Source organism: Triturus cristatus, chromosome 1_1 (genome assembly GCF_964204655.1).
Source record: "Triturus cristatus chromosome 1_1, aTriCri1.1, whole genome shotgun sequence".
In the NCBI taxonomy this organism is placed as follows: domain Eukaryota; kingdom Metazoa; phylum Chordata; class Amphibia; order Caudata; family Salamandridae; genus Triturus; species Triturus cristatus.
The window spans coordinates 496,720,264-496,739,203 of record NC_140579.1 but is presented as its reverse complement, the minus strand read 5'-3'; the positions used below and the strand labels follow the sequence as shown (position 1 = coordinate 496,739,203).

The window sequence follows — 18,940 nt, the reverse complement described above, 5'->3', positions numbered from 1 at the left end:
ACATTGGTGATAAAAAAAACTTTGAAGCGTTGCACACCCATATACCCCACCACCATGTAAAGAACGCATGAGGCAAGCGGGAAAACAACTCAGCCGGCGTGGCTCCCAGGTGCTTGGCGGCTTCTTTCTATGTCAGCAGTCATGATGGCGAGGGGCATGGTGTGGGTGAGGCGCACGTCGGGCAGCAAAGAGACCTGACCGTGCCTTGCGCACTCCTTTAAGAGTGACCACACCACACCCTGGCCTGCCTAAGATTTCCCCGTCACCCGGAAGTGCTTGCACCCTTCTGGAAATGATGTGCCAGCAGGCCCCACCGATGCCCTATCCAGGCACCTGAGCCCCTCTCATAAGCGGCAGCTCCCTCCATGAAGGGGGTGCCTTGCTCCAAATTAGCTACTATTATCAGTGTGTAGAAATGGAGTAGGTGTAGCAATAGTTATAACTATAGGTTGTGTGCACAGTGCTGAATCACCTATATTAAGTACATTTCCAGTTTGTTTATGTCCGGATATGTAGTGAGCTCCTATTTTGATGGATCACCCCACCCAGAGCCTCCCCACAGGTTGAGAAGTTCATATGATCTTGGATTTTTATCAAAGTAGTTCTAGGCCTCTGGCTCCTGTATCTGGTCCAGTCTATTGCAGGGTTTCATCGGGTATGACAAATGGTGGATCATGGAGATCTCAGTAACTCGCTGGGTGTGCTGCCCAGAAATACAACAGTCTAGTTTCTGTTAATTATCTGCGCACCATATTCTGCACACAGATAATGAACATTATACACAGTTGATGTTTGGATTTTGTCACTGGTCTGTTCGCGAAAAACAAATATGAAAACACAGAGCACACATTAAAGATGTTCTGTCTGTTACTGATTTTAAGCACATGAGAAGCAGTAGGGCAGTACAAAAATGCAATTTTTTTTTTAACTGTTATTGGAGGGTTGAAACACCAGAAAACGCATTGAGGTGGGTGAAAGGTGGGGTTTCTGTTGATGTAATAAATCCTTTACTTATCATCCACGTTGTAGAGGAACCAAGCTCTTGCACAAGCTGAATTTATTTTGTCAAAAAGCATTAATGCTGTCATTGGAAATTGTCATTTGTTTAGAGTCACAATAATTAGCGTGCTGCTATATCACTGCCAGCCATATATTAAAAGTAATTTCATGGGCCGCACATCTAATCCCCATTTAATGAATAGGTACATGCACTGAGAGACCACTCCATAAATAGACTGGCTAGAGCGGCACTATAACCTCGCACCAACCTGCACTATCTTCATGGTGGTAAAGATATCTGCAGGCAACTTCCTGCGACGCACATTACCCTGGAAGTATGGGAGCGGGCGATGAGATCAATTGGTTGGGCCTGCAGGATTACCAAAAAACTACACTTTGGAGAGGGACGTGGCTCAGAGAGATAGGTAAGCTGCAAGACTTCGGGACCTGGGATTTGCTGGGAATCTCCACAGTTGCAGAAATCATTGAAGATGGGGAGATCAAACGCTGACGACCTTTTGTACAGAATACTGTCTCACAACTGATAAACTCCTAACATTTTAAGAGGTCAAATAAACTGGTATCAATATATATCAAAGTGGAAAGGGTGAATCGGTGGGACCCTTGCATCACATGTATATATTAGTAAGATTCTCTCCCAATAATACCACCAGTGGCATGCTTCATCATTGGATCCTCACCCACTGCACCTGCAGTTTGTAAGCAGAGAGTGTGAAGGCAGGGATTGCCCCACCCCCACTACCTCCTGAAGTCTGAATTTTTAGGAGGCATGTAGGTGTCCGACATGACAAACATATTTTGAAATACACTAGCATGTGCATGCTTAACACTACTGGCTATTATAATTTGATTGTATTTGCATTTATGTGTGTATCTGAAAGAAACACGTTAGTTAGATTCCTCACCTTAGAATATCCCCAGGCGTCAGACTGGATCCGGAAGATTTTTCGTCAGCAATACCCCTTGCGCGTCGCTAGGCGTCGTCTGCGGCTCCGTCGTCGGCGTCGTGCGCCGGAATGACGTCGTCGGAGTACTTAGACGCCGCCCTCGCGCGCTGACGTCAGTTCTTCTTTTTTCCGCGCCAGTAAGCGCAGATCCGGGAGAGCTACCCCTTTTAGTCTTTTTTGACTAACTTTTTTGATCCTTTTTGATCTTGTCTCGACTCCGGTGCCGGTAGGATGCCTGGTTTTAAAGCCTGTGCTGACTGCAACCGCTTGATGTCGGTTACGGATCATCACCGCCGGTGCCTTTACTGTTTGGGCCTCGACCACGACGCGGAGTCGTGTTCGGACTGCAAGGCCCTGACCTCGAAGGCTAGACGGGAGCGGTCCCGTAAGCTTCTCGAGCTTTGCCACTCGGCTCCGCGCCCCTCTCGATCCCGGTCCAGGAGGAGGTCCAAGGATCGGTCGCGGAGCCGCAGCCGACGTCATCACCGATCGTCTGGCTCCAAGTCTTCGGGTAAGTCGAAGCACTCCAAGAAGTCCAAGAGGCGACACCGCTCTTCGGACTCCCCTCGCGCGACTCGGCCGAGGGTCAGGGTGGTTCCACCCCCCGCGGCTCCAGCGGTGCCGCAGGCGCCGCGCAAGTCCCCATACCCGCCGGTCCCTGGGACTGACGCGACGCCGGCGGAAGTCAGTGCCTTCCTCTCGGCCATGAGGAACCTGGCTCCACCGCCGACGCCCGCTGGTGCGCCTTCGGGCCCCGCGGACCCGACTGGGCAACCTTGCATGCCGGCGGCTCCGGCCCCGGCGCCGTCGCCGGCTCCGGCCTCGACGCCGCAAGTGCCCGAGGGACTCGCCCCCGAGTCCCCGTCGACGCCGGTCGACCTCGTCACGCCTCGTCCGCCGGCGTCGACACCGGTTCCACCTCCGACGCCGGCTCCGCTCGGCGTCGTGCCCCAGTTCAGCCCCGCTCCGGACCCGGCGCCGTTACGGCGTCGATGGACGCCGCGTACGGCGCCGCTGGAGACACATTATGTCTATCGTCCGGCTCCGATCCTTCCTCCTGTTTACCAGGAATCGGATGACGGGGGCGAATGGGAGGGGTCCGAGGATCCTATGGCCGTTCAGGCTCAGCTGTCACAGGACTGGGCAGATGAACTGGGGGAGGCCAGTGGTCTGGATACCTCGCCAGACACTGGATTCATCTCTCCTCCGACTGTGGCTTCGGAGGAGGGTGCTGCTTTCTCTGTGGTGCTGCGCAAGGCGGCCGCAGCCCTTGGGCTCGAGCTGCCTGCCGTGGCTGTGAGGACTAACGTCCTCACTGAGGTGCTTCAGTCTGCAGCAAGCTCCACTGAGCCTCTGCCGCAATTCAATGAGGCCCTCATTGACGTTCTGCAGGGCACCTGGTCCAAGCCCTCCACAGTTCCTCCTGTGGACAGGAACGTCGCCAGGCGCCACCGCCCTCCTCCGGGCGACCCCAGTTTTCTGTCCCAACACCCCACCCCCGAGAGCCTGGTTATCCAGGCTTCTACCTCCCAATCCTCCTTCCCGACCGCTCCGCCGGACCGGGATTCCAAGAGACTGGAACAGTTTGGCAAAAAGCTGTTCCCCTCCCTTAGTTTGGGCCTGCGGTCCTTGAACACCGCCTGTCTCTTGGACCGTTATTCCCACTCTCTGTGGGATACGGTGGAGGACGTGCTGCCCCTGTGTCCGGAGGAGGTCCAGACACGACTTACCCAGGCTCTGGCCGATGGGAGGGATGCAGCTCGACATGCTATTAGATGTGGGCTCGACACTACCGACTCGCTGGGTAGGGCGATTTGTACCACGGTGGCGCTTAGACGTCACGCCTGGCTGCGGTCCACGTCCTTTTCGGGTGATGTCCAGAGCACTCTCATGGACATGCCCTTTGATGGCACTCGCCTTTTTGGTTAGAAAGCGGACAGTGCGCTGAATCGCTTTAAGGACTCCCGGGCTACGGCCAAGTCCTTGGGCCTCTCGGCCCCGCGGTCGCAAACTTCCGCCTTTCGCCCCTTTCGTGGCCAAGGAAGGGGTGCCTCCTCACGTCCGCCTAGCCACCAGCCGCAGAACCAACCTGCGCGCGGTCGCGGACGTGGTTTCCGCCGAGGCGGTTCTGGAGGACGACGCGGTCAGCCCACATCCACCCTGGCAGCATCCGCCTCAAAGCCTTCCTAGTCCGAGCTTTCAGGCCCATTCCACCTGTCCGATGTGATGGACCGCCAGTGGAGCAGGTGATGGCGAACTCTGACGCCCACTGGCGGTCCATCACATCGGACAGGTGGGTGCTGCAAATCGTCCGAAGGGGCTACTCTCTCCCCTTCGAGACGACCCCTCCAGCCATGCCACCGCAGCACCACCGTATCTCGGGGGATCATTTGAATCTTCTCCACAAGGAAGTTTCGGCCCTCTTGGCCAAGGGGGCCGTCGAGCGCGTTCCGAGCCCAGAAGTAGGTCGTGGTTGTTATTCCCACTACTTTCTGGTTCCCAAGAAGGGCAAAGGGGGCCTACGCCCTATCTTGGACCTCTGGAACGTCAATGCCTTCCTCCGGAAGGAAAGGTTCAATATGTTAACTTTGGCTCAGGTTCTAGCTGCCCTAGACCCTGGAGACTGGATGGTAGTGTTGGACTTGTAGGACGCATATTTCCACATCCCCGTCCTGCCGGCCCACCGGCGTTACCTGCGGTTCACGGTGGGTCAGGAGCACTTTCAGTTCACCGTGCTCCCCTTCGGCCTTACCAGTGCCCCTCGGGTGTTCACGAAAGTGATGGCGGTGGTCGCAGCTCATCTGCGCAGATCAGAGGTTCCAGTCTTCCCCTATCTCGACGACTGGTTGAAGGCGGGCTCGCCCCAGGCAGTCGTCTCCCACCTCCAGACTACGGCGGACCTCCTGCATTTGCTGGGGTTTTCCATCAACGTGCCGAAGTCACACCTGAGTCCCTCTCAGAAGCTCCTCTTCATCGGAGCGGTTCTCGATTCGGCGCAGTTCCGGGTCTATCCGCCGGAACAGCGGGTCCGGGATATACAGGCCCTGATTCCCATCTTTCGGCCTCTATCCTGGGTTTCGGTCAGGCTAGTGTTGCGGCTTCTGGGGCTGATGGCCTCCTGCATCCTGATTGATTGATTGATTGATTGGTTGATGTGGAGCTTATATAGCGCAACTATCGCCCTACGGGCATCCTGGCGCTTTTGACTTAAAGACAGCATCAGAAGATGACAGAGGGAGAGTCAGGAAAAAAACCTGCCTAGATTAAGCTTTAGGATATAACCAGGTCTTAAGTCCCTTGCGAAATTCAAGTAGGGACTTACACTGTCGCAGGTTCACAGGGAGCTTGTTCCACAAGCCGGATGCTACTATGCTGAAGGATCTTCCGCCTACACTAGTGCGATTAAATTTCGAAATCACCAGAAGACCAGCTGTAGAAGAGCGAAGTTGCCTGCTTGGTAGGTAGCGAGCAAACTTATCCTGTAGAGGGGCTGGGCCCAGTCCATGTACTGCTCTGAAAGTTAGGCACAAGGACATAAAAACGACCCTTTCCCCCACAGGGAGCCAATGTAGGTCCCTTAGTGCTCTGGCCGACGAGGAGCAGCGTCGCCTATCAAGCACTAGCTTGGCTGCGGCTGACTGAATCCTCAGCAATCCTTGGAGGATATACTGCGGAGCCCCCAGATAAAGGGAGTTGCAGTAGTCAAGTCTGCTTAATACCGTGCTGCGTACCACTGTAGCTCGCGACTCCCTGGGGAGCAGAGGAAAAATACTCCGAAGTAGCCGCAGCAAGGCAAAGCAGACATTGGCAGTCTTGCTTGCCTGGGACACCATCTGGAGGTCGTCATCAATGATCACCCCAAGGTTGCGAACCTTCCTGACTGGTATGAGGGGTCCTTCCTCCGGTGTGAGACGGAAATCAGGAGGGAGGTGTTTGGGGATCCTAAATGGCGAGCAAAAGACCCCATCAGTTTTACCGCTATTAAACTGAAGAGAGTACCTTCTGAGCCAATTCGTAGTCTGGTTCATGCACTGATGGAAGCGGTCCATGGATAGTGCATCATCCCCTTGTAAAGAGAAGGCCAGTTGCGTATCGTCAGCGTAGTTCACCAAGCTGACTCCGAAAGATTTTATTAACGGGAACAGGGGCCGCAGGTAGATGTTAAAAAGGATGGGACTAATTGCGGACCCCTGCGGCACCCCGTACGCAACTGGAGACCTGCTAGAGGAGAATGGTGGCAGGGTAACAACCTGCTGTCTGTCTTCTAGATAAGAATGAAACCATTGCAGCGCTCTACCCTTTACACCTATCTGCCTCAGCCTCTCTAACAGGACTGGGTGGCTCACCGTATCGAATTCTGCCGACATATCGAGAAGCACCAGGATCATTGCATTCCCGTTGTCGGCACGCATTCGAAGGTGGTCCAGCATGGTGGTTAACGCTGTTTCGGTTCCGTGGCCAGGACGGAAACCGAACTGGTCCCTGTCTAGCAGAGAGTTCTCCTCCAGAAACTGAGACAGAGTCTTACTTACAGACTTTTCCAGTATTTTCACCGGGTAAGGCAAAAGAGAAATGGGCCTGAAGTTAGCTGGCACCAGAGGGTCCAGGTTCGGCTTTTTTATCAGTGGGGTTACCACTGCTAATTTCCAACAGCCTGGAACAGATCCAGCCATCAGGGATTGATTGCAGATCATCCTTAACCAGGGGAAAGTGTTGCGTCCGTGAAGCTTCCATATCTTATGGGGAAGAGGATCTAGGGGAGAACCAGACGACACACTTTCAGTCAGATTGTCAAAAACTTCATGAGAGAGAAGTTGAAAACTGTCCAGGACAACAGTCAGTTTTTGATCTTCGTCAGCTGGGCTGATTGTTTCCTCAGGACTGTCCTGGATGTTGTCCTGCAAATTGTTCACAATGTTAGAGATCTTCTCCTGAAAAAAGGAGGCGATTTCACTACACAGAGTTTGCGAGGGGGTGACTCTGTTATTCATGCAGTCTGGGTTGGAAAGGTCTCGGACGATCTTAAAGAGGGCTTTGGACCCGTTGGAAGCCTGTGTAATGGAGGTAGCGTAAAAATCTGCCTTAGATCTCAGAATGAGGGTTTTATATTGCAGTTGTACTAATCTTAGTTCTTTTTTGTCTTCTTCAGAGTCATTTCTTCTCCATTTCCTCTCTGCTTGTCTGCGAGAGAGTCTAAGATGATGCAGCTTCTCATTGTACCAGGGCGCTGATCTTTTCCTTGCCCTCTTTAAAGGTTTTATAGGGATACAATGGTCTAATAGCTTAGTTATGTGTTCCGTGAAAGACCTGTAGTTATCCTCCACGGACTTATTGGAGGAGAAAAGATTGGCATCGAAAGATGTAGTTATAGAATCAACCCTTGCCAATTTGGCCCATTCTCTGTCCATCCTGTGAAAGTACCGCTGGCTAGGCAGATTCTTGTGGCAGGGCATCGCCATACTTAGATGGATGAGAAAATGATCAGTCCAGTTCAAGGGCATTATATTAGAAACTTTTGTTGTAGCTGGATTGGCAAAGACCATATCCAGAATACGTCCCTTCTGATGGGTGGGGCTGGACACCAATTGATGGCGATTCAAGGTGGAGCACGTGTACAGGAGGTCTCTCAGTTGACTGCAGAGGCCTCCGTCCTCACTGAGATTAAAGTCACCAAGAATGACCATGTTGGCGTGGGTAAGTTTTAGATTGGTGATGGTTTCAGCGAGAAGGTGGAATTGTGTGGTCGCGCCCGGTGGTCTATAGCAGAGCATCCCCGTGAGTAGATTCCCGCTAGGGGCCTGAAGTGAAAAACCCAAGATTTCTATTCCCCCAACCTCTTCAATCTGACATGGTCTGAAGTCTAAAGTATCCTTAAAGATCAGACCCACTCCTCCCCCTCTGCCCGAACTGCGAAGCTTGTGAAGGATTTTGTATCCACTAGGACAGGCCCCACTCAAACCAACGGCAGACTCCGTGGTGGCCCATGTTTCTGTTACGAAAAGTGCATCCTACTAGTGCATCACGCCAGGCGGCGCATGCGGGCTCTGCAGTGGGACCTGAAGTTTCAGTGGGCCCAGCATCACGGCAACCTGTCTGACCGTGTCTTGATCTCGGAGGGCACTGCACAGCAGTTGCAGTGGTGGCTCATGGACCGCGATTGGGTCACGGGCAAGAGCCTCTCCCTTCCCCAACCGGAGCATGTCGTAGTGACGGATGCGTCCCTCCTGGGATGGGGTGGCCATATGGTAGAGGCGGAGATCAGAGGCCTCTGGTCTCCGGCGGAGTCTCGTCTCCACATCAACCTGTTGGAGTTGAGAGCGATCCGACTTGCACTGAAAGCCTTCCTTCCCTCTGTCAGGGGAAGTGTCGTGCAGGTGTTCACAGACAACACCACCGCCATGTGGTATTGCAACAAACAGGGCGGAGTGGGGTCGTGGACCCTTTGTCAGGAGGCTCTGCGCCTCTGGACGTGGCTGGAACACCAGGGCGTCACCCTAGTGGTTCAACATCTGGCGGGCTCTCTGAACGCCAGAGCAGACGAACTCAGCCGCCGGTGCATGATGGATCACGAATGGCGTCTGAACTCCGAAGTGGCGCAAGGTCTCTTTCAGCAGTGGGGAGAGCCTTGGTTAGATCTATTCGCCACCGAAGAGAACGCGCAATGTCAGCAGTTCTGCGCGTTGGAATTTCCAAGGCGGCACTCGCTCGGCGACGCTTTTTGTCACGAGTGGAGTTGCGGTCTGTTGTACGCCTTTCCGCCTATACCACTTCTGCCCAGAGTGCTGAAGAAGATCAAGCGCGACCGGGCCCAAGTCATCTTGGTGGCTCCGGATTGGGCACGAAGGTACTGGTATCCCGAGCTACTCAGTATGTTGACCGATCCTCCGATTCGTCTGCCCTTTCGGGAGGATCTTCTGTCGCAGCAGCAGGGGACGGTCCTACACCCGAACCTGTCCAGCCTCCACCTCCATGCGTGGAGATTGAGCGGCGGCAGTTGATGCCATTTGACTTGCCTCCTGAAGTCTGTGATATCATTCTGGCAGCCAGGCGTCCCTCCACAAAGACGGTATACGCCTGCCGGTGGAACAAATTTGTGGCATGGTGCACAGCAAAGGCTGTGGATCCCCTTTGCGCCCCTCTTTCTGAGGTTCTCCTCTTTCTTCTTTCTTTGGCCCGGCAGGGCTCTGCCCTGGGCACCTTGAAGGGTTATCTTGCTGCCATCTCTGCCTTCTTGCGGCTTCCTGATCAGCCTTCTCTTTTCAAGTCCCCTGTAGTTACACGCTTTCTAAAAGGCATTACTCACACGTTCCCTCCTGTCCCTTTTGTAATGCCTCAGTGGGACTTGAATCTTGTTCTCACGTTTCTAATGTGCGCTCCCTTTGAGCCTCTTCATAATTGTCCTCTCCGTCTGCTGACGCTTAAGACTGCTTTTCTGGTAGCCATCACCTCGGCTAGACGGGTGAGTGAGCTCCAGGCTTTATCATCAAAGCCTCCTTTTCTCTCTGTTCATCCGGACAAGGTTGTCCTTCGGCCTCGTCCCTCCTTTCTTCCGAAAGTGGTGACCCCCTTTCATCTTGGGCAGTCTGTCACCTTGCCCACCTTCTTTCCGCCTCCGCATCCTTCCAAAGAGGAAGAGAGGCTCCACCGTCTGGACCCAAAACGTGCGCTCTCCTGTTATCTGGACCGCACAAAGCAGTTCCGGGTGGACGACCAACTTTTCGTTGGATACGTGGGTGCTAAGAAGGGAAAAGCTGTGCACAAACGGACCATCTCTCGGTGGGTCGTTTTGTGCATCAAAATTTGTTATTCCTTGGCAAAAAAGGACCCTCCTGTTGGGCTGCGCGCCCATTCTACTCGGGCCACAGCGGCTACTACTGCTTTGGGACGGGGTGTCCCTTTGCAGGACATCTGTCAGGCGGCAACGTGGGCTTCGCTACACACGTTTGTCAGGCATTATTGCCTTGACAGCCAAGTCCGGAGGGATGGCTTCTTTGGCCGTTCTGTCCTCCAGGACTTTCTGGTGTGATCTTGGTTCGCAGACCCACCACCGGGGATGGTATTGCTTGGGTATCTATTCTAAGGTGAGGAATCTAACTAACGTGTTTCTTTCAGATGAACAAGTTACTTACCTTCGGTAACGATGTATCTGTAAGAAACATTAGTTAGTTAGATTCCTCACCGACCCACCCATTCTCCCCGTTCTGCGAACTGACATCTAGGGTTAAGGCTATCCCTTTCAGGGCCCTAGAATTTTACAAGAACTGACGTCAGCGCGCGAGGGCGGTGTCTAAGTACTCCGACGACGTCATTCCGGCGCACGACGCCGACGACGGACGCGGAGCCGCAGACGACGCCTAGCGACGCGCAAGGGGTATTGCTGACGAAAAATCTTCCGGATCCAGTCTGACGCCTGGGGATATTCTAAGGTGAGGAATCTAACTAACTAATGTTTCTTACAGATACATCGTTACCGAAGGTAAGTAACTTGTTCGTTTGTGTGTGTGTGTGTGTATGTATATATATATGTGTGTGTGTAAATGTGTCTTGTCTGTCGTCTGGGAGCAAACCCACGTGTCTGCACGCCCCACACAATCTGTACCAAATCTACAGATTTATTTGGTCCTGAAGAAAGCCTGCTGACGAGTGTCTTTTGTAAGAGGCTGAAACATGTCGACCTTACTGAGCTACAGATGTTAGCGATCATTGCACTCAGAGAACATCACACTGTTTTTATCCTAGCTAAAGAACCTTATTAATAAACAAGAATTTGCTATTCCATGTTGCATTTTTCCATCCCCTCCGTATTTACATAAGGGTTTGTGCGGTTCAGTTGGAGCTGGGTTCCTGAGGCTACCTGATGGCGATTCTGTTTTACCTTTAATTACGTATATTTGAGCTCTTCTTGAAACATTTGAGGTTCATCACTGCACCACCCCTGTGCTGTCCCTAAAGTACTGCATGTCTTTTAGGTGGTCTCAAGTTGTTTTTTTCTCTTTTAGATCAAGGAAATTGAGGATTTAGGGTTTAGAGATGAGGACGAAATCTTGCAGTCGCTGTACATCAATGCTGGTGATGTGGGACGTGCAGTGACAGAGCTGCAGCGCCATCTCCTTGAGCCCTTCCACACCCGAATCTGGAAGGAACAAGAACCAGAACTATGCTTTGACACCACTGATAAACAGGTTAGCCATGGTGATAGGATGTCAACACCCAGCCCACTTTGCAAAGCGATCTGCTTTCTTACTCTGCTCTTCTTCATACATAATTACCCCTCTCAAGACTATTTCTGCTTCGTTTCTTATTTTTTCTGTCTCCCTCTCACTGACCACCAGCCTCTTTCCCCTCACTCCTCTCTTTGACTATGTCCATTTAATTTCCTCTGTCACACGTTCCCCTACTCCATGCCACCACACATTCTGTCTGCTACAGCTATTTTGTTTCTTGTCTTGCCCCTTTTTTAGTATTTCATACCTGCTGTCCCTCTCCGCATCAGTCTGTCGTACTACAAAATCTGCAAAAAGTTATATTCATTTTAGACCCTTTTCCTCCTGTGGTTTTTACGACTTTCGGTAACTAGTCTTGCCTGCAGCTGCATGGCTTTTTGTGACCTCCTGGCTGGGCCTTTGGTGCAGCAGAGAGAAAAGGCGAATCTTTATCCTTTACTCTGAACATGGATGAAAATTATGGCAACAAGTAAAAAGCATTGTTTATGACCTGCTCTAGTTGCAGCTTTAATGGATGCCCTCCCTTAAGGGGAGGGAACTATTTTGCTTGCTCCCCTTCAGCTCTTCCTAACAAAACTCATGACTGTAGAGCACATTTAAGCAAGGGGGTAAAAAGTTGAAAAGCCCGTCATTGACTCTGAATGTTCTATCTACATTATGCTCTCCCAACCTCCAGAGCTTCGGAGCTCTGCTGAAGAGGCACACACTTTTACTTGCTTCCTCAAACCTCTTCGTTGCTCGCCAATGATTAGTGCTCTCACATCAATGACCTACTATTTGGCTGCCAAAAGTCATCATGGAGTACTTCTTCACTGATGTGCACATTTTCCTCCAAGACCAAACTAATTTCTTTCAGCAATGAGGTCCTTGTTATTGGTTTCACCATGAATGGCACTTCCACTGTAAACAAGATAACCTTTGTTGATAAGATCCTCCTCATTGAGGCAGATTCCTGCTACTGGATGAAAGTTCCCCCCCCCCCCCCCCCCCCCCCCCAATCGACTAAACCCTTGCATCACATGTCTCATTGACTACCTCAGAAAACATTTTGTCAACAGAAGTTACGGCTATGGACACATTGACCATACTCGAATCACCAGCTTGGGATTCATGGCCTCTAATATATAAGCCACCCCTACTCCTCATCTCTTACTCATGAAGTGCCACCTGCACTCCCAAAGCAGATATTAGATGAGGAAAAAATCAAAGGGATCCTTATGGAAAAGCATTTTTGCCCAGTTTAAAACCAGGAAACGGTTGGTATCCATCTTACATTGTATAACACAGAAGAATCCAAGGGGAGAGTTCCAGGTATGATGAAGGGTAAGGGAATACTTATTATGAGCATTAAGAAACCTTATTCACTGTGTCCACGATATAGGCAACTGCATCAATCCAGGTGCCTGCAGACTTCCTTCATCCTGCGCATAGAGGATAACCTTCAGAGACATTGCCTCCATTTCTACTTGCATTCATGAATGTCTAACAAGGCTGTGCCTCCTCTCCCTTAAGATCCCTGGGACAAGTAATATGAAGGTAAGGCAGCTTGTGGCTCCTACAATTTTAGGGATACAAATGCACTGGCTGATGGAGGGTGGTAGGTTAAGCACCTTAGGATAATAAGTGAGAGGATTACACTACTGCAAGAACTTTCCACTTAATACATTGCTCCACTAAAGTGAAGCAGCTGCTCAATAGATTGATTCAAGCACTTGAATCTATGATGGATCCAGTGCTGGCATAGAACAAGTTAATTACCTTTCACTGCTGTTCTCCAGAGTTATTTATCGTGGATTCACACACTACCCTCTCACCTGCATTCTTTCCCCATTCTCCGCATTTGCCTTCTGACTCTCACTTCTCACGGACAAGACTCTTCTCTTTTTCCAACTTTCCTTCATAGTATGCTCCCTCTTTTCCCTCACCTACAGTATCTTATTCTCAGTCTTTCCTCTTTAGTCCTTTGTCTTTTCCCACCCTCTTCACATTTTCATTCGCCTGCACTCTTCCACTGATCTGCTTTCTACTAACCCTTTGCTGCCTTATTGCCTTTTTTCTTTCACTCTTACTCCCTTCCACATATCTGTCAACTCTCTTTTGTGGTCTCCCAAAACCTATGTCTGCTGACTCTATATGCTCCCGTTCTCTCTTCTCCCATGCCCACTGATTTCCTCATTATATTGTTTATTCTCCAGGCAACTCCCCTCTCGCAAGCCTGAAATCTACTCCCTTTTCTGGCGAGATACCCTCGAAGCCTGAACTAGCTTATTTTTGTCTCTTCCCATTTCCTTGGACTCTTAGCTCATCCGATTTCCAAAACTGAGATCCAATTGTTTGGGTTTAATCTTATTTCAGGGTGGTCAGGAGCTTGGCCAGTGAGGTTGCCCTTCCGCCCTTCCCCCTCCCGCTCCCACAGACGTTGCTAGGAACCTAGGTGTGATGTTTGACTCGCAGCTCTCCTTCAAGGCCCAGGTTTCGGTGGTGGTTAGATCATGTCTCTGGATTCTCCATATTCTCATGAAATTCCTGTACCTTCTCCCCCATGAGTCTCAAGTAACGGCAGTCAGGGCACTGATCTTGTCCAGATTGGATTATGTCAGTGTTCTGTATCTGGGTCATCCTGACTACTTAGTCCAGAGTCCACAAGTGATACAGAACATGGCAGTGCACCTCATCAATAGGCTACCTAAATGTGCCTCAGTATATCATTTCCGTGAGAAGCTTCATTGGCTTCCAGTGCGCAAGTACATAATGTTTAACACCCTGGCCCACCAAGCCCTTTACAACAGCGGTCCCTCTTGCTTTAATGAGAGGATCAGGGAGTACAGACCAGAAAGACAGCTGTGCTCCAGTAGTGCTGGCCTGTTAACAATCCCCCATTTCCAAAAACAGCAGAGAAGTGGGTCCTCCTTCATGGTCAGAGCAGCATGCATGTGGAACGAGCTGCCTATCCCCTGAGATTAATAACCGAGGAAGCACCCTTCAAGAAGGCTCTGAATACGTATCTTTTTAAGCTTTTGGGACTCTGCCTCTCCTCATGTGTACTTCTATACAGAGCGCCAAGACGCACTGACTAGCTGTCACTCATTCATTCCTTTTTTCCAATCCATGTGACACTCCTGCATTTACACCTCTCTCCACTTAATCTTGCCTTCATTGCTCTTCTGACACATCTCCCACTCTTTTAATGTCTCTCCCCATTCTTCACACTCTTTAGCAGTCTCATGCTCTCCCCCCTTCTCTTCTGTCCTTATGTAGCTTTTCTCCCCCTTACACTCGACCCATGCTCCTCGCATTGTAAGTGATGGGACTCTTTATTTGCAGAGCCTAGTGCGTCGGATCCTGGCTGTGTTCTCCTTGCCCAGCTGGGGCCGGGCTGAACTGGTGGTCCACCTTATGCAGGAGCCAGAACGCCGGTGTGAGCTTCAGGATATTGTAGAGGCCGTGCAACAATCCCACGATAAGGAGTTTATCAAGAGAATGTTGACTCAACAGTGTGCTGTATGCTATGACGAGTTGCCAAGGAGCAAGGTAAGCATGAAGCAGTTTCAACTATGCACACCACTGAGTGACCATGGCCATCACTGTACAAATGTGCATGCCTCTACACAATTTTGTATGCATGCCACTGTCTCAATGTGTGATCAAGCACACTGCTGGACTACCATGTAGAATACTGCCTCTTGTTTCAGATGCAGTCCCTGACGTCATGCGAGTGCACGATCTGCCCAGACTGTTTCAAGTTACATTTCACGATTGCTGTGAAGGAGAAACACATCAAGGATATGGTGTGTCCTGAATGTTCAGAGCCTGAAATCAATGATGAGGGTGAACTGCTCAGCTATTTTTCCACGCTGGATATTCTGGTGAGTATGGATTGCAAGGGCAGGGGTGTTGAGATATTATGGAATCCAAGGGGCAACTACTTATCTACTATTTCACCTAGGGCTACCCTTATGCGAATGGCGAGGCATGATGTGAAAAACAGATGAGGGTCGGAAGCCACTTCATAAGAGGTTACTTGTTCTTTTTTCATGTAACTGTCTACCCAGAGTTAGTATAGGTTACGTTGGGTATTAATGTATTCGTTGGAGAAGAGGTTTGATGAGGTCCAAAATGAAATACCTTCCTAATAATCTACAAATGATGTTCAAATAGCTATTCTTTACCCTAATTTTCCAGCCCCTCTGATTAGAAATTAGTCAGCCATTACAAATGTTATTGCAAGTATTGGAAAAGTATGGACTAAAAGACACAACATTAACTCTAGTTATATATGATCCCTCCTTAAAAGACCAGAAGAGCCACTCATTTTTAAATAACATTTCAGTCACTAAGTACAGTCTGCTTGCATGTGAAAATTAGTGGGTTTTTGACGATCATGATGCATCCAAATCTTTCAAAATTACAAGGAGTCCTCGAAGTCACCGCGCATGCTAACGCTCACCGGTAAGGTAAAGATTTGGATGCACAATGATCGTGATGTCTATTCTCTGACCTTACTTTTGGTCACTTCATTTGTCCGACATAGAAGATTACCCTGACTTTAGTCATTTACATGGTATGGACTTTGTGCTTTACTTGCACTTATTCTTCAGAACTACTCATCAGACTCCAATATTTATACTATTATTCGATAGCCTTGAGAAAGTCTTTAGTACTGACAAGTACTGACGAAACACGTGTTGGCTGTGTTCTATCTTGGATATTGTTTTCTTAAAGAAATCAAAAGAACGTCTCCTACTGACATCACGTGGACTTTTCATCATATCTTGTTGAATCTTGGATTGCCATATATGACTTCATGAGTTGTGAAATTGCTTATTTGCCTCCAAACGATGAATGGTCCCCATTACTGGTTATTAAGCAGGACCTCTATACATGGATTATGGGTGTGCTATATTAGTTTTTGCTTTTTGGACTCAGTTATAACCCAGGCCGCTCAGCAGAAATCGAGGAATCCATCAGCTCCGATGACAACACCTCCCGACAGAGAGGGTAGGCGCTTGGACAATGCGGGGAAGAGATTTTCTTCCATGTCTGCCCTTCTAGTTAAGGCGGCGAATGCCCTGGCCATTCTGGGTAGGTATGATTGGCAAATGTGTTTGACCTCTCGCCTTACATAGACAGCATTCCAGAAGCTGATAGACAGAAGGCCAAAAAGATCCTCCAAGAAGGAGAAAGGACTTCGGCTGAAGTCATAGATTACGCAATGGACATTGCGACCACGGCCTTCAGATCTTTGGGAGGACCAGCAGTCTTACGACGGCAAGGATGGCTGAGAGCAACAGCGTTTAGGCCTGAAGTCCAGAATAAAATCTTGGACCTTCCCTTCAATGGAAAGGGTTTGTTCGGAAAACACATCAACGAGGCTCTGCAGAGTATCAAAAAAGATACCGACACCGCAAAATCACTGGGAAGGCTGCAATATGGGAAGGTTCCTTTTCGAGGCTCTAGAGGTAGGGGCCAATCCTCCTATAGAGGAGGTTACCAACAAGGTAGGTACACTTCTTACTCCACCTCATCTCAGCCCTACCGTCCGCAGTATTCACAACGACAAACAGGTGGTTACACAAAATCTACTCCTAGATGTCGAGGAGGTCGTCCGGGGAAGGACAACACCCAACGACAATGACATCTTTCTGACTCCGGCTACACCTATTCCTCTTGCGTCACATGTTCCCCTAGGTGAAAAAATTGCTTATCATCTTCAAAATTGGCAGCAAATAACTTCCGACCAATGGGTCCTCGACATAATACAATTCGGACACACTCTAGAACTTCTGGAAACGCCCCCTTGTACACCGCCGAAACATCAAGAGGTCAAACACTTACATCAGATGCGTCGGAAGATTCGGACAATGCTCTGAAAGAGAGCAATAGAACCGGCACCGAACTCCCCAGAGAGGAAGGGGATTTTATTCCCGTTTTTTTCTAGTTCAGATAAACGTTCTCCAATAGCGTCCTATTTTGGACCTCAGGTCCCTAAACACCTATCTCAGGAAACAATCTTTCAGAATGGTTTCCGTCCAAGATATTCTGCTGCTCTTAGACCCAGGAGACCGTATGACCACATTGGACCTACAGGATGCGTACTTTCACATCCCCATCCATCCTTCCCACAGGCAGTATCTTCGGTTCATGGTGGCCGGAGAGCATTACCAATTCAAGGTACTGCCTTTCGGCCTAAAGTCAGCCCCGAGAATTTTTACGACATGCCTGGTCCCAGTGGCAGCTGTTCTAAGGAAACAGAAACACCAAGTATTTCCTTACCTCGACGACTGGTTGGTCAAAGCGCCATCAGCAGCATCAGCCCGGTCGTCAACCACGGCTTGCGTGGAGCTGTTTGCCAGGTTAGGTCTGACTTTAAACAAAGGAAAACCATCTCTTCAGCCGACACGAAACATCACCTTCTTGGGAGCGATACTAGACACAGAGCTCCTGAACACTGCGAATTTCAGCATCTAAATATCTCAGCGGAGTGCAGAGAGATCCTATCGAGAGCCAGAGCGGATAGTACGAACAGAACGTAAAGGATGAAGTGGAAGAGATTCTGCTTATGGTGCAAAAGATGTAACATTCATCCTCTGAACTCGGCACTGCATGAGATTATTCCATACATTTTGCTTTTGGCAAAGTCTGGTTTGGCTCATGCATCTATAAACGTACATCTAGCCACAATATCACGCTACAGAAGGACTTCCTGGGGACCATCTCTGTGGTCCGCAAGTGTCATCAAACAATTCATGAAGGGATTGTTTCGGGTTTTTCATCTAGTAAAGCCTCCACCACCTCTCTGTCAATTGAACATTGTTCTTTCCAAATAAATGAAACAGCCAATTCACAGGGCAGATCTTAAATTCCTGTTGTGGAACGTTGCGCTTCTCATCGCACTCACTTCAGCCAGGAGAGTGGGGGAAATACAGGCTCTCACGATCCAAGACCCTTTCTTACAATTAAAAGAGGACAGAATGATGCTCAGGACTAATCCAAAATTCATTCCAAAAGTACCAACTGATTTTCATTTAAATGAGCCACTAATTCTCAAACGGTGTTTTCCACAACCAACAACAGCGGCGGAAAGAGCTCTCCACTCGCTGGATGTCCAACGCTGTCTAAAGTTCTATTTGCAAAAGACTAGACCTTTCTGCAAGTCTTCACAACTTTTTGTCGCCTTCAGCGCACCCAGGAAGGGTTTCCCTATATCAAAAAGGGGAATTGCCGGATGGATTTCCAGTGCAAATAGAGTATTTGTCATCAGGCAGCTAGACGACCTCTGAATGCACGAGTCCGTGCCCATACGACAAGAGCGGTGTCCACCTCCACTGCTTTGTTTGCGGGAGTGCCGATCCAGGATATCTGCACTGCAGCAACCTGGACAAGTACGCACACCTTCACCAGGCATTACTGCTTGGATGCAGCCACAGGAAGAGATGTGGCGGTGGGAGAAGCGGTGCTGAGGAACTTTATCCAGTAACGGTGAGCCCTCTTTCCCATCCCTCCTTCCTTTATTGGTCACATTTTATTGTTGTTTGTTATATTATATGCAAATTGCAGCATTTTTTTTCTGTGTGTATTGGTATAGGAAGACCGCTTTTATCACACTACATATGTTTCCTTGTTCCAGGTCTTGGGTAACAAAAAATGTACTATGATTTACTGCTCGCTATTCTGATTCAGGCATGTGAATCTATGAAAGCTCCAATACTGGAGTAAGAAAACAAGTTACCTGTAACTGTAGGTTTGAGG

The 18,940-nt window shown here is 49.7% G+C and overlaps 1 protein-coding gene across 2 annotated transcripts in view; it reads left to right on the top strand.

The window, feature by feature from the left end:
- Window positions 1–18,940, top strand: part of RNF31 (ring finger protein 31) — a 954,370-nt gene that overhangs the window by 553,325 nt on the left and 382,105 nt on the right. For both annotated transcript variants that reach the window (XM_085641869.1, XM_085641861.1), the window contains exons 12-14: window positions 10,967–11,149; window positions 14,516–14,722; window positions 14,884–15,057. In XM_085641869.1, the coding sequence (XP_085497995.1) occupies window positions 10,967–11,149; window positions 14,516–14,722; window positions 14,884–15,057 (564 nt within the window). The remainder of the gene's footprint in view (window positions 1–10,966; window positions 11,150–14,515; window positions 14,723–14,883; window positions 15,058–18,940) is intronic.